The 23,660-nt window shown below is 43.5% G+C and overlaps 1 protein-coding gene and 1 long non-coding RNA gene across 10 annotated transcripts in view; both read right to left on the bottom strand.

Annotated features, from left to right (window-relative positions):
• Positions 1-11,734, bottom strand: part of HSD17B4 (hydroxysteroid 17-beta dehydrogenase 4) — a 174,792-nt gene extending 163,058 nt beyond the window's left edge. For 8 of the 9 annotated variants that reach the window (XR_011567608.1, XR_011567605.1, XR_011567607.1 and 5 more), the window contains exons 1-2: positions 11,529-11,734; positions 3,096-3,149 (exon numbers count right to left, since the gene is read on the bottom strand). Coding sequence is in view for 1 of the 9 variants with exons in the window: in XM_070793275.1 (XP_070649376.1) it covers positions 3,096-3,149; positions 11,529-11,586 (112 nt within the window). In the remaining 8 variants the exon portion in view is untranslated. The remainder of the gene's footprint in view (positions 1-3,095; positions 3,150-11,528) is intronic. The other variant, XM_070793275.1, reaches the window with a different exon arrangement.
• A 1,692-nt stretch (positions 11,735-13,426) lies between these two features.
• On the bottom strand, positions 13,427-23,154 carry LOC139184125 (uncharacterized). Its single transcript, XR_011567609.1, has 3 exons — positions 18,091-23,154; positions 17,369-17,534; positions 13,427-13,901 (listed from the first exon to the last, which is right to left on the bottom strand). It is a non-coding gene; the product is annotated as an uncharacterized lncRNA (long non-coding RNA).
• Positions 23,155-23,660: the final 506 nt, after the last annotated feature.

The following is a 23,660-nucleotide window of genomic DNA, read 5'->3' on the forward strand; positions in this document are numbered from 1 at the left end:
CAGTTGTCATGTAACTACAGCACAGAAAAGAAATCGTGCCAATCTTACTTTAAAAGACTTCAATTCAAATTACGCCTAAGTGCTACTCCTCCAGTTCAAGAACAGAAAGCGTTTTGCCTTTCTTACTGTCAAAGAAGAGGTTCTGCTTGCTGGAACACTTCAATCTTCTTTGTGTTCAAGCCCTCAAGATAAAACTTACTACTCAGAGAACTTGATATGGCTCACCAACTGAGGAAACCTCAAACCTATTCCATTCCCAACATTGTCTTCAGATATGCACACACATTTCTTCAAAGATGTAATCTGTACAAAAACAAATGTCCCTTATTGCAATTATCAGCCAAAGGCTTAGCAGTTCTTACACTCAGATTTAAATCTCCCATAATGCTTGATATTACAGAACATAAAACATAGCAATCATATTAACGGGAAGCTTGAGAATATCTTAAATGATACCCTTAACTTTGGGCTTGGCCAGGTGACTTCCTTTGGCCAGTGAAATGTGAGTAGAAGTGCCATGACACTTCTAAACAGAAGCTTTAAGCACCACCATGGGGAACAGCTATGATGAGAGTCACTCCTTCAGCTGGGATCCTGAAATTAGTAAGACACACAGAGCAGAGAGACAACTGACCAGAAGGTGAACCATCAGGTAACTGTGAAACTATCCTTTATTATGATAAACCAATGAGATTTGTTTGTTAACTCAGCATAACCAAGAGAAAGCTCTCTCACATGAGAAACAAGCTACTCCATGTCTTAAGGTTTTACTTCTTACTGGACTCTGAGCTAACCTTAAGATTAACTGATCAGTAATTTTACCACAAACAAGCTCCTGCTGCTGCTGCTGCTAAGTCGCTTCAGTCGTGTCCGACTCTGTGCAACCCCATAGATGGAAGCCCACCAGGCTCCCCCGTCCCTGGGATTCTCCAGGCAAGAACACTGGAGTGGGTTGCCATTTCCTTCTCCAATGCAGGAAACTGAAAAGTGAAAGTGAAGTCGCTCAGTCGTGTCCGACTCTTAGCGACCCCATGGACTACAGCCCACCAGGCTCCTCCGTCCATGGGATTTTCCAGGCAAGAGTACTGGAGTGGGGTGCCATCGCCTTCTCCGACCACAAACAAGTGACTCTGTCATAAATCCTACATGTGCTTACTCCTGTTGCCTATTTTTTGCTTCCTCAGGTAAAAATATGCTGAGCAGAACAAAATTAACTCAGGAGAAATGGCAGTGCACATAAAACGATCTGGAAGCAGGGCATCTATGTTTTAAAAACTTAAAGCACAGGGTAGTGGTGATTAGGAGAACGAAAACCACTGGTAGCCTAAAGAATTCACAGCCAGGTCGCAGGCTAACAAGTGGTAGAAAAGTTCTGCACTTTCACATAAACTAAACTATATCTGGTTCTCCAGCCAAGTTTGGTAAATAATTTTCCAAAAACACGAACTTTCAACCTCTTTGGACTTCAACAAGCATCTGCTGCAATACCATCCCTGGGTCAATGACAAGAGACACACCATCCCTGTTTATCATTTCCTTAGAACTGAAAAAGTCCAACCTGAGTTCAACAAATTCAAAAGTAAGAGATACAGGAATTCTGATCCCCACAAACACATATTTCTGCAAAAGGTTTTACAAAACAAATTTATAAACTAAGATTATAACTCAGCCACAACCAAAAAAGTAGAAATTTACTCAACCAATCTCAAAGGCACACCAACCACTCCCTACCCCACCCCCTCCCCCAAAAAAGGGCTACAACAATAAAAGAACCAATGAATAAAGTCCTTTCTTTACAAAAGGCAATATTCTAGGTCCTTTAGGAGATACAAAAGATAAAAAGAGACCCTAGCATTTATGGAACTGAGTTCAAAGATGTAAATAAAAAGTTATGAGTAAAAATATTAATAAATTAATAGCAATATTTTTTTAAAGAAAAAAACAGACCCTGACACCACGACACATTCTTGGGACAATCTGGCAAAAAAAAAAAAAAAGGTCTGAACTATACACCCCTGCCAAAATATCACAATGCCAAAATGTGTTGACATTGTGTTCTTTTTTTTTTTTTTTTAAACTTTACATAATTGTATTAGTTTTGCCAAATCTTCTTCTTGTTCTTCTTCTGCCAGAAGCAGACTGGATTAACACACTGTGGTTATGACCTTAAACAACATCCAAGGTCTCTGCGTACCTTCCATAAAGATAAGCCACACATCCACACTGAGGGAGAAAACTGGCTTAGAAAACCTGGCTGCTGGTTAAGTCTGTTACACATGTCTTCATAAACAAATTGCAGAAATCTCTCTCTCTGTATTCCCTAGAAAGATGTAGGGAAACTGTGATTGGGAGGCTAAAGCCCAGGAAAGATATTAATATTGGGGCATACAACTGCCCTACATACCTACTTGGCAGTGAAGGTCCATTTAGTTACTCCCCACAAAGACGTGGCTGTAGACAAACCCACTCCTATGTCCACACCAACTGCCAAGCACACCAGGCAAACCACTGAGATTAATAAAATCTCCCACATTTAGTGTGTTCTCAAATACCCCATCCTCTAACTGAATCCCCACAGTAAAACTCATGTAAATGCCCCTTCAATTAAAATTTTTAAACTGTTATAAAAGCTCCCATTTGAAAAATTTTGATGAAAGAAATTAAAAACAAACAAAAAAACATACTTTGGATTTCCTGATTTCAAACTTCCAGTTAAGAAAATGCATTTACTTCTTCCCTTACCAATATATTTACACTTACAGGGATTCATCTTCTACCAGTCTGCTACAAGAAAAAATTACAGCCCACAATATACCAAATTCAAGAATTTTATAATGAACGCCTGCTTATCTTTCTCAATTCTACTGAGTTGTAAATTCTAGTTTACTTTAAAAAGTTACAAAAAATAAATAAATAAAAAGTATGTTACAAAATCAGCCTCAATGGGGAAAAGATTTTGCTGGCAGAAGAAAAAAAAATTGGTGATAAAATCTGACCTTGACAAATTATTTGATGTAAATACAAAGCTGTCTGTCTTGTGAAGTCTGTATTTTAGTTCCTAGGTACTAAATGAAAAGAAAAATTTATCAACTTACCAACAACTGATGCACCTCTTTCTGCAAAAGCCAGGGCATAGGCTCGGCCCAATCCTATTGAAGAAAAAGGAAAAAAAAAAATCATAAAGTTGAGCAAATGTTAGAATAATTTTTTTGATCTACTCAATCCAATCCCTATTGAAAAGTAACTGATGTGCATTAATTACAAGAGGAGGCTTCACTGGTACTCTCAGCCTCTACTACTTTTAGGAGTTGGAAAACTTAAAACTGTACTTTACACCCATTTCCCTACCATTTCCTACATTCTACCGAGCTTCTAGGATGCTAGATGTGATCTGTGTTCCACCGTTAAATGCGTGTGCATGAAAACGCACATGAAATGAAATTTGGAAGGAGGAAATGAGGCAGAAGTCACTGTACTGTGACAATAGACCAGTGCTGCTGGTTAGGAAGCCAATTTCTTGAAGCTTCCTAGGTATTAAGTGGATATACTGGCAGCTTCTAGATCAAGCTCCCTAATCTCTGGATGGCAACTTCCATTCTCTAGGTTCCTAGAGCCAGTGACTATTTGGGTGGTGGCAGTTCCAAGGGCAGCCTCAGAGATCCTGGCTCCACTAATGGACCAGTTTTACAAAAGCCAACGGCTTCTACTGAGTCCTTTCCTGTTTCAAGTATCTAACAGTTTCTACATTCTGCTCTGATCCCTTGACTACGTAATCACCAGGAACACACACAAAATACTTAATTCAGATTCAAAGCTATAGGGTATAAATTTATACATCCAAAAATGGATATATGCCTATGTAAACCTTATAGGCGGAGAATATCTTAGGAAGACTATAAGAGAGTGGGAATTAGTGGTTCACCTCTGAGTAACAGAATTGTGTGATTAGCAACTAGGAGTGGAAAGCTTACTTCTGTATTTTTTCAATCATTTTAACATGTACACATTTTTAAAACTGAACTGATAAACTTACTGGTAGTTTATCTGGCCTTGAGAACCCCATGAACAGTATGAAAAGGCAAAAAGATAGGACACTGAGAGATGAACTCCCCAGGTTGGTAGGTGCCCAATATGCTACTGGAGATCAGTGGAGAAAGAATGAAGGGATGGAACCAAAGCAAAGGCAACACCCAGTTGTGGATGTGACTGGCGATAGAAGCAAGGTCTGATGCTGTAAAGAGCAATATTGCATAGGAACCTGGAATGTTAGGTCCACGAATCAAAGCAAATTGGAAGTGGTCAAACAGGAGATGACAAGAGTGAACGTCGACATTCTAGGAATCAGCAAACTAAAATGGACTGGAATGGGTGAATTTAACACAGATGACCATTATATCTACCACTGTGGGCAGGAATCCCTTAGAAAAAATGGAGTAGCCATCATGGTCAACAAAAGAGTCCGAAATGCAGTACTTGGATGCAATCTCAGAAACGACAGAATGATCTCTGTTCGTTTCCAAGGCAAACCATTCAATATCACAGTAATCCAAGTCTATGCCCCAACCAGTAACACTGAAGAAGCTGAAGTTGAATGGTTCTATGAAGACCTACAAGACCTTTTAGAACTAACACCCAAAAAAGATGTCCTTTTCATTATAGGGGACTGGAATGCAATAGTAGGAAATCAAGAAACACCTGGAGTAACAGGCAAATTTGGCCTTGGAATACAGAATGAAGCAGGGCAAAGGCTAATAGAGTTTTGCCAAGAGAACACACTGGTCATAGCAAATACCCTCTTCCAATAAACCAGAGAAGACTCTACACGTGGACATCACCAGATGGCCAACACTGAAATCAGATTGATTATATTCTTTGCAGCCAAAGATGGAGAAGCTCTATACAGTCAGCAAAAACAAGACCAGGAGCTGACTGCGGCTCAGATCATGAACTCCTCATTGCCAAATTCAGACTTAAATTGAAGAAAGTGGAGAAAACCACTAGACCATTCAGGTATGACCTAAATCAAATCCCTTATGATTATACAGTGGAAATGAGAAATAGATTTAAGGGACTAGATCTGATAGAGTGCCTGATGAACTATGGACAGAGGTTTGAGACATTGTACAGGAGACATGGATCAAGACCATCTCCAAGAAAAAGAAATGCAAAAAGGCAAAATGGCTGTCTGAGGAGGCTTAACAAATAGCTGTGAAGAGAAGAGAAGCAAAAAGCAAAGGAGAAAAGGAAAGATATAAGTACCTGAATGCAGAGTCCAAAGAATAGCAAGGAGAGGTAAGAAAGCCTTCCTCAGTGATCAATGCAAAGAAGTAGAAGAAAACAACAGAATGGGAAAGACTAGAGATCTCTTCAAGAAAATTAAGAGATACCAAGGGAACATTTCATGCAAAGATGGGGTTAATAAAGGACAGAAATGGTATGGACCTAACAGAAGCAGAAAATATTAAGATGTGCCAAGAATACATAGAACTGTACAAAAAGATCTTCACAACCCAGATAATCACGATGGTGTGATGACTCACCTAGAGCCAGACATCCTGAAATGCGAAGTCAAACGGGCCTTAGGAAGCATCACTATGAACAAAGCTAGTGGAGTGATGGAATTCCAGTTGAGCTATTCAAATCGTAAAAGATGATGCTGTGAAAGTGCTGTAGTCAATATGTCAGCAAATTTAGAAAACTCAGCAGTGGCCACAGGACTGGAAAAGGTCAGTTAAGTCCAATCCCAAAGAAAGGCCATGCCAAAGAATGCTCAAACTACCACACAATTGCACTCATCTCACACGCTAGCAAAGCAATGCTTGAAATTCTCCAAGCCAGGCTTCAGCAATACGTGAACCATTAATTTCCAGATGTTCAATCTGGATTTAGAAAAGGCAGAGGAACAAGAGATCAAATTGCCAACATCCACTGGATCATCAAAAAAACAAGAGAGTTCCAAAAAACAAAATAGTTCCATCTATTTCTGCTTTATTGACTATGCCAAAGCCTTTGAGTATGTGGATCACAATAAACTGGAAAATTCTGAAAGAGATAGGAATACCAGACTACCTGACCTGCCTCTTGAGAAACCTGTATGCAGGTCAGGAAGCAACAGTTAGAACTGGACATGGAACAACAGATTGGTTCCAAATAGGAAAAGGAGTACGTCAAGGCTATATATTGTCACCCTACTTATTTAATTTATTTGCAGAGTACATCATGAGAAACACTGGGCTGGAAGAAGCACAAGCTGCAATCAAGATTGCCAGGAGAAATATCAGTAACCTGAGATATGCAGATGACACTACCCTTACAGCAGAAAGTGAAGAAGAACTAAAGAGCCTCTTGATGAAAGTGAAAGAGGAGAGTGAAAAGTTGGCTTAAAGCTCAACATTCGGAAAACTAAGATCATGGCATCCGGTCCCATCATTTCAAGGCAAATAGATGGGGAAACAGTGTCAGACTTTATTTTGGGGGGCTCCAAAATCACTGCAGATGGTGATTGCAGCCATGAAATTAAAAGACACTTACTCCTTGGAAGGAAAGTTATGACCAACCTAGACAACATATTAAAAATCAGACAACATATTAAAAACCTTTGTCAACAAAGGTCTGCTTAGTCAAGGCTATGGTTTTTCCAGTAGTCATGTATGGATGTGAGAGTTGGACTATAAAGAAAGCTGAAAGCGGAAGAATTGATGCTTTTGAACTGTGGTGTTGGCAAAGACTCCTGAGAGTCCCTTGGACAGCAAGGAGATCCAACCAGTCCAACCTAAGGAGATCAGTCCTGGGTGTTCATTGGAAGAACTGATGTTGAAGCTGAAACTCCAATATTTTGGCCACCTGATGAGAAGAGCTGACTCATTTGAAAAGACCCTGATTCTAGGAAAGATTGAGGGCAGGAGAAGAGGACAGCATAGTGTGAGATAGTTGGATGGCATCACCAACTCAATGGACATGATTTTGGGTAAACTCTGGGAGTTGGTGATGGACAGGGAGGCCTGTCGTGCTGCAGTTAATGGGGTCGCAAAGAGTCAGACACAACTGAGCAACTGAACTGAACTGAACTGAATTTAAATTAATTCATAAATAAGTAAACAAATAACAAAAGGAGACAGCTAAATTATCAAGCTCTTCCATAAAGAACCAAAATTATAAATTTTTCCAAAACTAAACGATCATCAAATAATTTACTTTAAAATTTAATCTACTCTAAATGGATGATCAAGAACCCAGCCAATACAGTAACTCAAGCCTCTTCATATTTTATCAGATCAAGGCTGAAGCACTAGATTTAAACATGAGGTTTTCAACGAAATCAGTACTCATGACCAGAATGCAAAAAATGGTAACAAAGTAGAAAATCATCAGATGAAAGGAATGGGACACATCTCTAGTAGAGATTGATCTCAGTTAATCAGAGTATTATCTCAAAACCAAGCTATACAATTCTCTGAAAAGGTATGTGAGTAATCTACTTTTACCATAATGGCCCAAGCAAACTGTACACAAATCTGTACATAAAGTTAACACTACCACTAGTCCATTAACAGTCACTGGGTCCTCCCATGTTTGTGTATCCATGCTTATATAAACGTCATTTAAATACTTTATGTGTTAGTCTGTCTCCCCAAATAAACTAGAAGGTTCTTAAAGGATGAGATTTATATCATTCTTTTGCATTTCCCACAATGACCAGCACAACTGTAGAGTCAAAATGCACCAAAAAATTAAATTCAAGAGTCTCTATTTTCTCTTAATCTGCTTTCAAAGCCTGTCTTAACTTTCTCCTGCACCTAAGTTCACTGTCAACCATCCTCTCTTCCCTATTTCTCTTCTGACCGTATCTTCTTTCGCACTGTCAAAAATCAGTTGATTCTTTTCTCACAGTGCTTGTTCAGTGCTCTTCTCAGTGGGATTGACTGCCCTCTGCTTCAAGTTAACAGAGTCTCTGAGACTAACTTCTTGGACTATTTCGCTTTCCAGGTTTACCCAAAGGAGGTCAAACAACTTCAAAGTCCCTCCTGACTTCAGAATTTCCAACTACTCACACACTTCTTACTATCTCCAGTCGACAGCTTGCTATTTTATAACCATTTCAGATTCACAACGGCCAGACTCCCTCTTCCACTGCCCAATTCCATCACTCTCACATTTCCATCCCCAGCAACCGCTACTACCATCTGTTAATAAATACAACTTCCTGTTACACCACACATCATGGCAAAATTGTTTACCGGCTAGACAATTCTGACAGAGAAGGCAATGGCATCCCACTCCAGTACTCTTGCCTGGAAAATCTCATGGATGGAGGAGCCTGGTAGGCTGCAGTCCATGGGGTCACTAAGAGTCGGACATGACTGAGCGACTTCACTTTCATTTTTCACTTTTCACGCATTGGAGAAGGAAATGGCAACCCACTCCAGTGTTCTTGCCTGGAGAATCCCAGGGATGGGGGAGCATGGTGGGCTGCCTGCCGTCTATTGGGTCGCACAGAGTCGGACATGACTGAAGCGACTTAGCAGCAGCAGTAGCAAACAATTCTGAAACTTATTCCAAGTTGCCCAATAAACTCTTCAATATTCCAAGCTAAACAACAGCACCTGAATAGTGCCAAGATATTTCTTTTCATTTCAGAATATGAGTGAGTTGGAGTCAGACTCATTCCCAGACACAGGCCTGGCAAGCATTCACAGCCACCCTCCTGGGATGTTCAGCAGTTACGCAGTTCTACAGATACATATCCTTAAAGGAGAATGCCAAGGCCTCAAGGGCAACAGTCTGTGTTATGGGACTGCAATTAGATCTCAGTCTTTCTTTTCTAATGATGACCCAATGTAAGTCTCAACTTTCCCACATGTATCTGCTCCAGATGAGTATTCAAATTTAATGGCTAGTAACTGTAGCATAATCCAGGTTCTTTAAAATATGGATCAGTTTATAAACTAGAGGCGCTAAATCCAGAATTGTCTAATAACAACTCATTAGTTCAGTTCAGTCACTCAGTCGTGTCCGACTCTTTGAAACCCATGGACTCAGCACACCAGGCTTCCCTGTCCATCACCAACTCCGGGAGCTTGCTCAGACTCACATCCACTGAGTCCGTGATTTCTCCACTCTTCTCCAGTAGTATATTGGACACCTATCAACCTGGGGAGTTCATCTTTCAGTGTCATATCTTTTTGCCTTTTCATACTATTCAAAGAGTTCTCAAGGCAAGAATACTGAAGTGGTTTGCCATTCCCTTCTCCAGTGGACCATGTTTCATCAAAATTCTCCACCATGACCCGTTCGTCTTGGCTCACAGTTTCACTGACTTAGACAAGGCTGTGGTCCATGTGAACAACTTATTAATACTTCACAAAATCAATTTAGTGAGTTTTAATCTGCATTTACTTAATGAAACAGAATAGGAAAGTTCAAAGTGCACTGAATGTACTATTTTTCAAATACAGATTGTGTGTGTGTGTGTGTGTGTGTGTGTATGCTGGGTATTGGCATATAACTGTTATTTCATACTGTGAATCACTCACTGTCAAAAAATGGCTTAAAACATGAGTGCATTACTTATTTTCAGCAAAAACTAAGTGTAAACAAAATGTTTTCCCCAAAACATATGATGATTTCAGAATGAAAATAGCTACAGATATAAAACATTTGACCACTAATTAATACTAAAGACATTTTCTAAAAGGAAGCATGAGAATCCATTTTATATATGAAAATATGTATGATTTAACCCTGGTGGCTCAGAGCATAAAGAGTCTGCCTGCTATGCAGGAGACTCAGCTTTAATCCCTGAGTGGGGAAGATCCCCTGGAGAAGGAAATGGAAACCCACTCCAGTATTCTTGCCTGGGAAATTCCATGGACAGAGTAGCCTGGCAAGCCCGTTCATGGGGTCGCAAAGAGTTGGACATGTCTGAGCGACTGACTTCACTTCAACTGTCAGAACGCCATTGTGACTTTTAATATATAATTTAAATTAATTCTGCATTAGGTCCATTTTTGGTATAAGGCACTACCAGTAGGTAATCAAAGGCCCATAAGGTCAAGAATCTTACACCTCAGTTCACTTCAATTCAGTCACTCAGTCATGTCAGACTCTTTGAGACCCCATGAACTGCAGCAGGACAGGCTTCCCTGTCCCTCACCAACTCCTGGAGTTTACTCAAACTCATGTCCATTGAGTCAGTGATGCCATCCAACCATCTCATCCTCTGTCGTCCCTTTCTCCACCCACTTTCAATCTTTCCCAGCATCGGGGTCTTTTCCAATGAGTCAGTTCTCATCAGGTGGCCAAAGTACTGGAGTTTCAGCTTCACCATCAGTCCCTCCAAAGAACATTCAGGACTGATTTCCTTTTGGATTCACTGGCTGGATCTCCTTGCAGTCCAAGGGGCTCTCAAGAGTCTTCTCCAACACCACAGTTCAAAAGCATCAATCCTTCAGCACTCAGCTTTCTTTATAGTCCAATTCTCACATCCATACATGACTACTGGAAAAACCATAGCTTTGACTGGACGGACCTTTGCACTTGGAATAATGTAAAATCTCACTGCAAAGCATCCATGTAGGTATGAGTAGTTTGTCTTAATTTCTGTCCTTTAAAAATAAGAGTTATTTCACATAACAAATTTCCACTTTGCTCCTGGTCGGGCCCACTTCAGAAAGACCTCTGCTCTCCAGTTCCTAATGCCCCACACCACACTCACTTTACTCCTCTATCGCCTGCCTGAGTCCAGCAGTCACTTGAGTTTACAACTCCATGCCAAGACTCCAGTGGACTTGACAGTACTGTGCTTGGCTTGATAAGCAAAAGGAGAACTCTTACCAGATGCGCTTTTCAAAAGGAAGGCCCTCTCAAGAGCTTAAAAATCATCCGACAGAGGAAAAGACAACTGACTTTTCAAAGGCAAGGGGCTGACATCTCTACTACTGGGGGCAAGGGGTGGGGAGTGATTCCAATCACCAGATGGCTTTTCTGCCATGTTTAAAAGACTTGACAGAGGCCTAGAGAATCTATTGACAGGAAGAGTTACAATTGATACGCACAGATGAGCGCTGGAATGAACTTTCACCTAGTTTTGGAACCCGCAGCCCAGCCCGGCCTCTGTCTTCTCAAGATCCAAAGCCTTGAGGGACGGGGCGGGGCGCGGGGTGGGGAGGGGGTTGCGGGGGTGCGGCAGGGCGGCGCGGGAGGGGGTGTGGAGGTGAGGAGAGTTGCACCAGGAGTTTCTGGGTCCCCACTCAAGGCTGGCCAGCCCCACCTCTCCACCCTCAGGAGATTCGGCGACCGGAGAATAGTCATTGTCCGTCCTCCCACTCCCACCCTCACCAAGTCCAATCACTTGCTCCCCAAGCCGCCTAGTCACCGCGGCCCGCAGCTCAGATGCTCGGACCGCAGCTACAGCTGCGTGCGTAACCCCGACCAAAGCGGGTTAAAAAAAAAAAAAAAAAAGTGGGGGCCGGGGGGTTCCCAGCAGGACAGTGAGCTGGACACCCGCCCTCCAGCCTTCACGTACTCACCTCCCCCCGCGCCGGTAACCAGTACCACCCTCCCGTTGAACCTCAAGGTCGAGGCCATAAGTCTAGTCTGCAGCGGCACACACACACACCAGCAGAAGTAGTGCCGAGTGGAGTTCAGACTCCGAGGCAGCTAAAACCGAGGGAGTGGCAGGTTCAGGCTGGTAGCGAGCGACCTGCCAGTTTCTGAGGAGAGGGACGCGGTAGTTTTCCAAGCGCGGCTGCGCGGAGATCCCTTGGAACTCTGGGAAATGTAGTCCAACATTCCTCCAGTTGCGGCCCTGCTCAAGAGACTTGGCTCAAAAGGACCAGATCTGCCGCAGGAAGTAATGGGAGCTCTTAAGATGGCAACCCACTCCAGGACTCTTGCCTGGAAAATCCCATGGACGGAGGAGCCTGGTAGGCTGCAGTCCGTGGGGTCACTAAGAGTCGGACACGACTGAGCGACTTCACTTTCACTTTTCACTTGCAAGCATTGGAGAAGGAAATGGCAACCCACTCCAGTGTTCTTGCCTGGGCGGAGCCTGGTGGGCTGCCATCTATGGGGTCGCAGAGTCGGACACGACTGAAGCGACTTAGCAGCAGCAGCAGCAAACAATGCATTCTAAATAGTTACTAAATAGCTTCAATATTATCCAATTATCAAGCATGAAATTTCATTTGGGGTATTTTCATGCACCTTAATATAGCTGAATTGAACACATGAATCATCACGTACTGTCTCATAAGCCAATATCTTAGGGAAAGAGGAATTTGAACCCTTTTAAATAATGGCTATGTTGGGTTTCTGATTAAGGTGTCTCCATTTGTTCACTCTCAACACATTATCTCTGTCCGAAACATAGTGACAATAAATAAAATATAAAAAGAGAATTATAAAGCTAGGAGCAAACATTAGATAAAAATCTTTGTATTTTCAGAGAGAAACCCAAAGGAGAGAATGTGGCTATACCCACAGATCTGCCCTCACGACTCACTGGAATCCAAATGCAGAAGCAGAAAAAGTATAGCTGGAAGGTAGCTGTGGTAAGAGAAATTGGAGCTTGGCTCCGTGAGAAGTCATCAGGTAGCGTCCTTCTGTTTAATACTTTTTTTTTTAGATAGCCATTCTGAAACTCTGCCTGGGGCTCAGAGTATATATATTATAGAAAGAAATTTCTACTGTGAATTCCTTATGAGATCATAAGACATTCCTTATGAGATCATTTTACTTCTTCCTAAAATGTATCCTTTGGAAAAGAGCTTCCCAGATGAAGTATCACGAATGAGTTACAGATGTGCATGACATATTGATAACTTCAACCCTTACAGTTGCTGTGGGGAACAAAATAGCTCAAACCCCTTAGCTGATCTCTGGCCCATGACCATTCTTATCTAGAGTTGACCCTTGAACAACATGGGTTTGAACTGTACTAGTACACTTATGGGTGAATTTTTTATCAATAGTAAATAACAATAGTATTACAAGGTCTGAGGTGTGGCACCACAGATATGAAGGACCAACTATAAATTATATTTGGACTTTCAGCTACACAGAGGGTCAGTTCTCCTAAACCCGGTGTTGTTCAAGGGCCAACTGTACTTTAGTCAGCATACTGCAGAACTATTTCATACATTTGCTCTGACTTGAACATATTTGGGCATTAAAGTATCAGTACTTTTCTTTTTTTAATTTGGCTGCACTGGGTCTTAGTTGCAGCACCTAGGATCTTTGATCTTCATTGCAACATTCAGGATCTTTAGTTGTGGAATACAAACTCTTAGTTGTGGCATACGAACCGTTAGTTGCAGCATGCGGGATCCAGTTCCCCAACCAGGGGTTGAACCCAGTCCCCCTGCATTGAGAGCAGAGTCTTAGCTGCTGGACCACCAGGGAAGTCCCCGGTACTTGCTACAAGAGGCTACATTAGCTTGCTAGAACTGCCATAACAAATACCACAGACTAATGGCTTAAAAAACAGAATTTACTTTCTCACAGTTGCAGCGGTGGGAAGTTTAAGGTCAAGGTGTCAATTGGTTGAGGATGAGATGGTTGGATGGCATCACCAACTCGATGGACATGAGTTTGAGCAAGCTCCGGGAGTTGGTGATGGACAGGGAAGCCCTGGCGTGTTGCAGTCCATGGGGTTGCAGACAGTCGGACACGACTGAGCGACTGAACTGTCAATTGGTTTGGTTTCTTCTGAAGCCTTTCCTAATGGCTGCAGATGCCTGTCTTTTCATGGTGTCTTCATGTGGTCTTTTCTTGCAGCAGATACTTCTGGTGTCCCTTTGTATGTCCAAATTTCTTCTTCTCACACAGTCACCAGTGACATTAAGGTGGATTAAGGCCCACTCTTAGAGCCTCATTTTAACTTCATCTTCATTTTCAAGGCTCTATTGATAGGAATAGAAAGGATAGTTATACAGGCAGCTGTAGAAATCCCATTAAGGAACTATAGATAGAGAGGAAAACTTAGGAAACTTTGGGAGACCACTGTAAGTTAAGGATCTCTCAAGAAATCGATTGAAATGTTGTGGAGTGAAGCAGGCTTGCTTAACTATAAACCTGTAAATAAAAGCATGAGCTATGCCCCAGGCCATTAGGTGAAAGAAAAATTTCAACACGCTTCTACTGATTTGAATAAGCATTATAATATTTGTGTGTTATTTTCTCAGTCATGTCCAAATCTTTGTTATTCCGTAGCCTTCTAGGCTCATCTGTCCAGGAAATTCTCTAGGCAAAAATACTGGAGTGAGTTGCCATTCCCTTCTCCAGGGGATCTTCACTCACTTCTCCAGGGGATCTTCCCAATTCAGGGATTGAACCCTGGTCTTCTGCATTACAGGCAGATTCTTTACTGTCTGAGCCACCAGGGAAGCCAAAGCACTATGACAATCCTAGTTTAACCTCACGGCGTCAGACACTCTCCTGCCTGATAGGAAGGCAGGGCTTGTGATATAAGCCTGACATCTGCTCAAGAAAAGGAATCTTTCCCCCTCCCTCACTTTACTTTCACGATAAAATTGTAGCCCACTTAATCATCAAGCAGAGCTTCCTTGCCAGGCTGCTTCTATTGTTGTAGCCACGGGTTCTGGGAAACAAACTCACTCAGAAGGACAATGCAGATAGCGGAGTGCAGTTTATTACACCGGCAGGCCCAAGGCAGAGTCTCCTCTTAGCCAAGGACCCAGACAAGTTTTTGGGAAAACCTTATATACCCTAAATGTACCTGCTCAAACCCACCTCCCCAAATTTTCTGAAACTAGTCTGAACAAAGGAAAAGAAAGATACAATCCAAGTTAACCCGTGATTCATATGCCTTAAGCCTAGGTAGTTAACAGTGGACAATTATCAATAGGCCTGTGGTCATACCCCAATAAGCATAATAGAATTTATGATTCTATTCGGTTACACAAATAATTAGGGTATTCTTTTAGGCATCTGAGGGTCTAGGTATGAGCCCTGGGGCTCTTCCATCCTGGGGGTCTGGTTTCCAGTTGGTATGTCGTTTCCATAGATACTGGGCATATAGCTCAAAGTCAACAGTCTGGTCCAAGATGGAGTCCTGCTTTCAAGATGGAGCCTGTTCTGTCTGTTTCCTCCTTCATTTCCCCTTCTTAATCCTCTTAACTCATAGTATGAGCATCACTCACAGGGATATATTACACCCTGGCTCTCTGACCGCCAATTTGGGAGAACCTTGTAACCCAACCTTTGGGTTACAAAGTTCATAATACATTGTAACATGCAGGGTCCACAAAGCAAACTATCAAGGCAACTATAACAATGGTAAATACAGTTTTCCACCAAACACCCTTCACCCAGGATAGGACCAAAGTCCAGAAAGGAATCTTCTCATTTGACATTGCTTTTACCTGTTTTTTCATGCAATCTAAAGCAGCTGATACATTGCCACAATATTCAACTTTAATTATAGCACAGGTCTCTCCTTGAGAAGCTGCGAACATGTCCAAAGCCATTCTATTTTTGAATTACTGCTTTTCTCATTTGGATTTGTTCTTCATTTAAGGCTAGGATGGCTTTAGCACCATCTAGAAGGGCCTGTTTTATGAAATTAGTCAAGGCCTCTACTTTAATCATAATATCTGTTGTCCCTATAGAAGGTACGAATGAGGCAGCAATATACTCATACCATTGAAACACAGACCTTGTCCACCTAGCATGTAAATAAGGTAGATTTACCAGGGCTTGTTGTAGGTTAGGCTTTATGCTGCCATGGGCAAAAGTGAATCCCAGTGTGCAGCGGCCTACCCAGCCAATTGGTAACCAAGGCCAAAGGTTAGGCCCACAAAGTCATTGGGTTCCGTTGGGCACCATCCAGTGGATTCCAGGGTTATATTTCCAACCAGAGCCTGGCCAATGGATGGACTGGTTGGGGTGGTATGTGACCTCGAATGCTCATTTACATTGTTCAGGGGATAGGTACCCCATATATTTTAATTCTTTTGGGTCTAATGGAGGTCACCAAACCCTACCCTTTGTTCTTTTTATTCCCAGCATATAGAAGTAGGAGTAATTGATTGACCCTTTTCTGGGTTCATCCAGAAATATTCATCCCAGACTTGGTAGAATTGTTCAACATACCTAAAGGCCTGTCTTCCCTTACTAGTCAGGGAGCTTTTTTCCTTTTTGTTTCACTACGAGGTATAGGCTTTTGTTACTTCTATGAAACTGGCGTTTACATCAAATGTAATCCCGTGACCCGAGTCTATTGACTGTAGGTCTGGCTTACACCAAGAGAGCAGGGAGAGATTATGATTGACGAGAGAAAGGAAAGTCTCTTTTTGTTGTCCCAGAAAAGAGCAGAGTGGTTTAAAATCTTGGCAGAGCGGTGACACCCACCGAGGAAGTCCATCCATCACAGACAGAGGCATAGCCCCACAGAGCCAGCGGTTGGAGGTGTTGTGGAAGTCCACGTGGGAATGTGCCCATGAGATCAAAACATCGTCCTGAGTTGAAACGAAAGTTAAATTCAAAATCACATTGATGAGGCCAAGCAGCAGGAGTTGATTATGCGGCATCATCCTGAAGGCGCTTGTCCAGGATCTTCTTTTCCTTCTTCTTCTTAAGGATGATCTTAGTCTCTCGAGGGTCAGTGGGGTCCCTCTGCGCAGCCCACTCAGCATTTTCTGGGTCTGCGTGGTATGTTCTCTTCACCCTCATGTGGTGGATCCAGGGAGTGACACGTGCAACTTTAACTGCCGTAGGGGTGGTTAGAACAACAGTATATGGACCCTTCCAATGTGGGGCCAATGAGTCGTGTTTCCAGTCCTTGACACAAATCCCCGGGCACAAATTCATGAATCTGTTCCCCTAGGGGGAACGGCACCCTTTCTTGTACAAACTTAGTTACCTGATTTATTATCTTACCCAGTTGTTCCATCTGCTGTGAAATCTTATCTCCCCATACCTGAGGCAAATTTGTTGACACCTGTTTTATTATGGGAGGGGGCCTCCCATACACAATTTCGTACGGAGAATAGCCGTGGGACCATGGGGTCATCATCCTGAGTGTGAACAGAGCCGTCGGAAACAAGTCCACCCAGGAGCAGTCAGTCTCTAAGATCCACCTGGAGAGTGTCTCTCTAAGTGTCCAGTTGGGTCCTTGCACCATCCCAGAACTCTGGAGCCTATATGCTGTATATAATTTCCACTTGACGTTTAAAGTTTTGCTTACTTGTTGTACTGAATTGGCTACAAAAGCCGGGCCATTGTCTGATCCAATGCTGGTAGGAAATCCAGATCTGGGAACTATCTCCCTAAGCAGGCACCGGGCTATTTCTGATGCTCTTTCAGTCCAGGTAGGAAAAGCTTCTACCCATCCCGAGAACATACATACCATGACCAGCAGGTAACAGTAATGTCGGTGAGGTTTCATTTCAGTGAAGTCCACTTCCAGGTGTTCAGAGGGCAGCGTGCCTTTTAGCTGAATCCCCGGAGGTTTCTGTCTGTGCTGGGAGGCAGCATTGACCTGGGAGCAGGCGGTGCAGTTCTGAGATTCTGTCCTGCATAGGGAAGAGAGGTGGGGAGCCAAGAAATATTTTCGAATTCGCTCTTCCAGTTTATCATGGCCTAGGCGGTTCGCTTGGTGTATTTGGCTTACCAGAGTGGGTGCCAGCTCCTCCGGTACCAATAATTTGCCACTTGGCAATTACCACCATCCCTTTTCAGTCTTGATGGCCCCTTCCTCTTTGGCTAGTTGGTTTTGGGCTTCAGTGTATTTTATAGAGTTCAGCGTTAGCTCAGGCAGCTCCGCCAATACGAGAGCTTTAGTAGGGGCTTCACTTGTCACCCCCAAGCCCTCGGCTGCTTGTTTAGTGGTCTTATCTGCCAGTCTGTTTCCCCGAGCCCGGGGGGTATCCTCTTTTTGATGTCCTCAGCAGTATATGACTGCAACCCTTTCTGGTTCCCAGGCAGCAACTAATAGGGTCAGAATTTCTTCCTTATTTTTAATATATTTTTCGCTAGCTGTCAAAAGTCCTCTTTCCTTATACAGAGCCCTGTGTACATGTAGTGTGACAAAAGCATACCTGGAGTCTGTGTAAATGTTTGTCTTCTTACCTTTTGATAGCTGGAGGGCCCGGATTAGAGCATATAGTTGGGCCCGTTGAGCGGACCAGTGTGATGGCAGAGAGCTGGCCTCAACGATGGTTTCTTCCGTGACTACTGCACATCCCGCCAGTCGTTGTCCTTGTTTCACCAGGCTGGTGCCCTTGGTGTACAGGACCAAATCTGGGTCTGGGATTGGCTGGTCTCTCAAGTCATGTCTGCTGGCATATTTCCTTGCAATCATGTGAGGGCCCACTTTCACAAACAGAGTGGCCAGATTTCAGGGCCTGACAAGGTTCAGTAGTAACATGGGGGTTCTCACATAACAGTCCCTGGTATTGAGTAATCCGGGATGTCGACAGCCATTTATGGGGGTCCCCTTGCAGGAGAGTGTTAACCTCATGCGGGACTTTTACCATCAAATCTTGGCCCAAAGTCAGCTTGGTTGCCTCCGAACCAGTAAGACAACTGCAGCAACTGCCTGTAAGCATACCAGCCAATTTGTCCAGCTGTTTTGGGAGATAAGCCACGGGTCTGTCCCATGTCCCCTTAATCTGGGACAATACTCCCATAGCCACCTTGTCCTTTCCAGTCATGTAAAGAGTAAACAGCTTAGCAAGGTCTGGCAGGCCCAAGGCGGGTGCTGACGTAATTGCACTGGGTTTGAGTTCTATTACCAGTGGGACTTGTTTTGCAAACCTAGAGGGTTGGGAGGGGTGGCGGCGGGGTTTCTTCTGCCCAGATCTCAGGGAATTGTTTAGTTAACTCTCTGTCTCGACTGTTTAGCCCGTCCGGTTTCCCTTCTGAGAGGCTGTGCAACCTCCATTCATCTTGAGGGGTTACCGAGAGGAAGAGTAAATAGGTGGTTGAGCCCACCCGAAGAGTGAGTCTTTCGTTGGGGGGAAGGTCACTAGTGCCCCCAATTTAGACAGCAAAGGTACTGGACATTCAGGGATGTATAAAAATTCATGAGTCACTTGGTGTCCCCCAATCTGACATTTTCGGTATAGGCTTGAGACACAAAGGGGCGTTTGTCACCATCTGAGACCCAGCAGCCTCTGTATCTATTGGCGTATAAAGTCCACAGGCCTTGCACAGTCTTTCGTAGAACTCAGAAGGTAATTCGCTTTCCCTTTGAATCACTGCAGAGGGTTTTGCCCTACTTATAGGTTTTTGGACCCCCGTCTTGAGACCTTTTAAAGTAGCCACCCGATATCTCTCCAGGTGGCCCCTCCCTTCCTCTGTGTTACAGTCCCCACTGGGCCTCTCAGCAGGGGTGGCTAATTCTGCCCACCACTGCAGGTTTGCAGTACCCCCAGGCGCCATTTCTCTTAACCATTTTCTGGCCTCAGGATCCTGTGTCTTTCCTCAATGCTGAAAAGGGAGACTAGTAGTTGGATTACGTCATCCCATGTAGGGCGGTGAGTTCGAAAAATAGTCTCCATTAGCCTAATCAGGGCTTGTGGCTCCCCTGAGTATGGTGGAGTGTGTCTCTGCCAGTTTAATATATCCGTAGAGGAAAATGGCTGGTAATAATAAGCTACAGGGGGCGGATGGTAGTACCCACATGCGTCCTGAACCGGAGGCTGTTGTAGCTCTCTGAGGGGCATCTGTAGTGGGGTTCTTTTATGCTGTTCCTTGGTGGAGCGCAGCCTCTAATTCCCACATTTTCTTCCCCCTTCCCATCAGTACTAACTGGGAGAATGGGTACAATCTAGGAGATCTGGCTGAGGTGGAATCCTGGGGGCGTTGACCAGAGGTCTCCATCGCTGGGATCGGAGCCTGCTGAAACGGTGGCTCTACAATCTCCGGGAGAGCTTCCAGAGGAGCAGCGGCTGCTGCAAGAACTTCACCTGGCTCTGGTTGGGCATTAAGGCGGCCTCCGGTTCTGGTGGAGCACTTGGAGGTGGGCACGTCATTATCCAGTATGGGGGAGGGGTCAGGTCATCCCCGTGCAAATCCTGCGGAATTTCCTTTTTTATCATCAGTCAATTTTTGTGCCATTAATATTTTTCCCTTTCCCTTCTGGATACAGAAGCTTATCCAGGTAGGAGGGTCTTGAGCTAACCCTAGCCATGAGTCAATATATGGATATTGATCCGGGTGTCCTGGCTCTCCTGTGACTACTGTATAGACTGCTTCCACTATTTGTAAGTTCATGGTGTTCTCTGGTGGCCATCCTACTCCCATAGGGGGCCATTCGACCTCACAGAGTATGTGGAGGTGGTTAGCGTCATTTTTACCCATAGTCTCCTCCAAATCCCTTCTTCAAATGTTTAATCATGCACTCCAATACAGTTGTCTTAGATTCACTTTCCCCATCTTGCTTACCTTCTCAGATCTTCTTCTACTTTTCCTTTTCTTTCTGTCTACGAAGTTCTCAGTACCCTATGTACTTCTGATATTTCCACTCAGTGACACTTAAATTGCCATTCTGCCTCCTTCTTAATTGGGGTGAGAAGAGCCCTACCTGTCAGATCCCAGAGGGAGAAGGGGGGTCGGCGTGTCTTCACCTGCTGGTCAGCACGGCCAAACCAGAACACCACGTGATCCAAGACTGTTTCTCCCTTAACTTTTAAAGTCCGTTCTGCCTTGGTGGGCTTGATCAGGTGCGGATGAAAACACAAATGGGTTAAATATCCCACTTCCGAGGCTGTATCCAGAAAAGCCAATTCGTACTCACTTATGTATCCCCCTCCTTCTAGCCTGCCAATTCCAAGGGGGCCAAGAATTTCACAGCAGATGGGACACCTGCAGAATATGAGCACACAAAGACCAAGTTTCTTCTCCTAACAATCCCCTGGTGACTGCTTGATAACAATTTTCCCCAAGATGGCGTGGACACCACCTCCTAAATGACATTCACAAATTTCCTTCCTAAGCCCTAACATGCTCGTCAACCTGTGTGTGAAGCAATCGCCACCATCTGCCTATTCCAGGCTCCTGCGGGTCTATGCCCCTCTAGTCCCTCCCAGGGGGGTGATCAGGCCCCCTCTTCCACCCTGCTGGGTGCGTTCCTCCTCACCTGAGCGCTCAGTTCCCCTGCTGCTGTCCACCACCTGCTAACATGAAAGGTCAGGGCGTTGAGAAGCAGAATGCTTCCGGAAGGGCGAGGCGCCTTCCCCCGTCTAGAAGATTCGAGCTGCAAGGCCTTGGAGTAGTCCCAAATGGGACTTGTCTCCTCAAAGTGAGGAGTTTCCCAGCCAATGCACCAAATGTTGTAGCCATGTGTTCCGGGAAACAAACTCACTCAGAAGGACAATGCAGATAGTGGAGTGCAGTTTATTACACCGGCGGGCCCAAGGCAGAGTCTCCTCTTAGCCAAGGACCCAGACCAGTTTTTGGGAAAACCTTATATACCCTAAGTGTACGTGCTCAAACCCACCTCCCCAAATTTTCTGAAACTAGTCTGAACAAAGGAAAAGAAAGACACAATCCAAGTTAACCCGTGATTCATATGCCTTAAGTCTAGGTAGTTAACAGTGGACAATCATCAATAGGCCCGTGGTCATACCCCAATAAGCATAATAGAATTTATGATTCTATTCAGTTACACAGATAATTAGGGTATACTTTTAGGCGTCTGAGGGTCTAGGTATGAGCCCTGGGGCTCTTCCATCCTGAGGGTCTGGTTTTCCAGTTGGTATGTCATTTCCATAGATAGTAGGCATACAACTCAATGTCCACAGTCTGGTCCAAGATGGAGTCCTGCTTTCAAGATGGAGCCTGTTCTGTTTCCTCCTTCATTATCTCTCACAAGCATCCTTTATTAATAAATCCATTTCTTGCCTATTACTTTGTGTCTTGCTGAATTATTTCTGTGCTGAGACTCGAAAACCTGAGTCTCTGTAAATCCAGATATCAAGTGAGTGATTCTAGTTAAAAGATCATGGATTCAAGTCCCAGGAAGGGTTTTGACTGGGTTCAAGTTCCATGTGGATTAGAGTCCCAAACTGTGTTTCAGCCAGGTTGGAGGCCAGGTCACATGGGCTAGAGTCCCATGCAGCGTTTTGGCTGGGTTCGAGTCCTGGCACATGGGTTCAAGTCCCAATCTGAGGTTAACAGTTTCACTATCACTAAAGATACCCACATTCTCTGGTACTAGGGGATAGGATTTCAACCAAAGAATTTTGAGGGAACACAGTTCACTACTGACAGGGTTTACTGTTGATAAATTCTTACAGTTTTTACTTGAAAAGATATTCATTTCAGCCTCAGTATCAAGTGATAATTTAATTGGATATAATACTGTTGATCATGCACCATGATCAAGTGGGATTTATTCCAGGGATGCAAGGATTTTTCAATATTCTCAAACTGTAATAGGGAAGAGCAAATTCTAACTCCTTGTTGGATCTATTTCTTTTACTTTAACCATTACTTTTCACTGCTTTTGTTATTATAATCACTATCTACAGCTATCCCACTTCAACTTGCTCAATCGTGTCCGACTCCTTCTGACCCCATGGACTATACAGTCCATGGAATTCTCCAGGCCAGAATACTGGAGTGGGTAGCCTTTCCTTTCTCCAGGGGATCTTCCCAGTCCAGGGATCAAACCCAGGTCTCCTGCATTGCGGGTGGATTCTTTACCAGCTGAGCCACAAAGGAAGCTATACATAAGGGCTTACCACAGGAAATCCTACTCCTCTGGGCTTTGTTCAGCTCATAGAGAGACAATATGACCCTGCCCACCTGAAAAGAAGAAATTAACATATCCCCTCCCCAGGGATGGCCATTCCAGGAGATACTTGCAAGACTTATGACCTTTTTACTTTACTTCCTTACCTCCTCTCCCTCTTTCTTCTATATAAGAATCTGGCAACCAGATCCCGATAAGGTGATTTTGAGATATCAGTCTGCCATCTTCTTAGTCTTCTGGCTTTCTGAATAAAGCTGTATTTCTTGCCACAACACCTCATCTCCAATTTATTAACCTGTAGTGTGGCAAACAAAGTGAACTTGGGCTCGGTAACAAATTCAATGTGATAGACCATGTTAACAAACTGGCGAATAAAAACCATATGATCCATACCTGTGGCAGATTCATTTTGATATATGGCAAAACCAATACAATATTGTAAAGTTAAATAAAATTAAATTAAAAAAAAAACCATATGATCATCTCAATGGATGCAGAAAAACCTTTTAATAAAATTCAACGTCTATTTATGATTAAAAAAACAATTCATAATTGGAGAAAAAGTGACTATACATCAACATAATAAAGGCCATATGTGACAAATCCATAGTTAACACCATATTCAACAGTGAAAAGCTGAGAACATTTCCACTAAGATCAAGAACAAGACAAGAATGACCATTCTTACCACTTTTATTCAACATAGTTTTGGGACTCTTAGCCACAGCAATCAAATAAGAAAAAGGAATTTTAAAAATTGGAAGAGGTAAAACTGTCACTGTTTCCAGATGGCATGATGCTATACATGGAACATCCTAAAGACTCTTCCAGAAAATTGCTAGAGCTCATCGGTGAACTTGATAAAGCTGCTGGATACAAAACTAATATACTGAAAACTAACAACTGTCAGGAAGCATTTAACAGGAGGCTTCCTGTGTGC

Source organism: Bos indicus, chromosome 7 (genome assembly GCF_029378745.1).
Source record: "Bos indicus isolate NIAB-ARS_2022 breed Sahiwal x Tharparkar chromosome 7, NIAB-ARS_B.indTharparkar_mat_pri_1.0, whole genome shotgun sequence".
In the NCBI taxonomy this organism is placed as follows: domain Eukaryota; kingdom Metazoa; phylum Chordata; class Mammalia; order Artiodactyla; family Bovidae; genus Bos; species Bos indicus.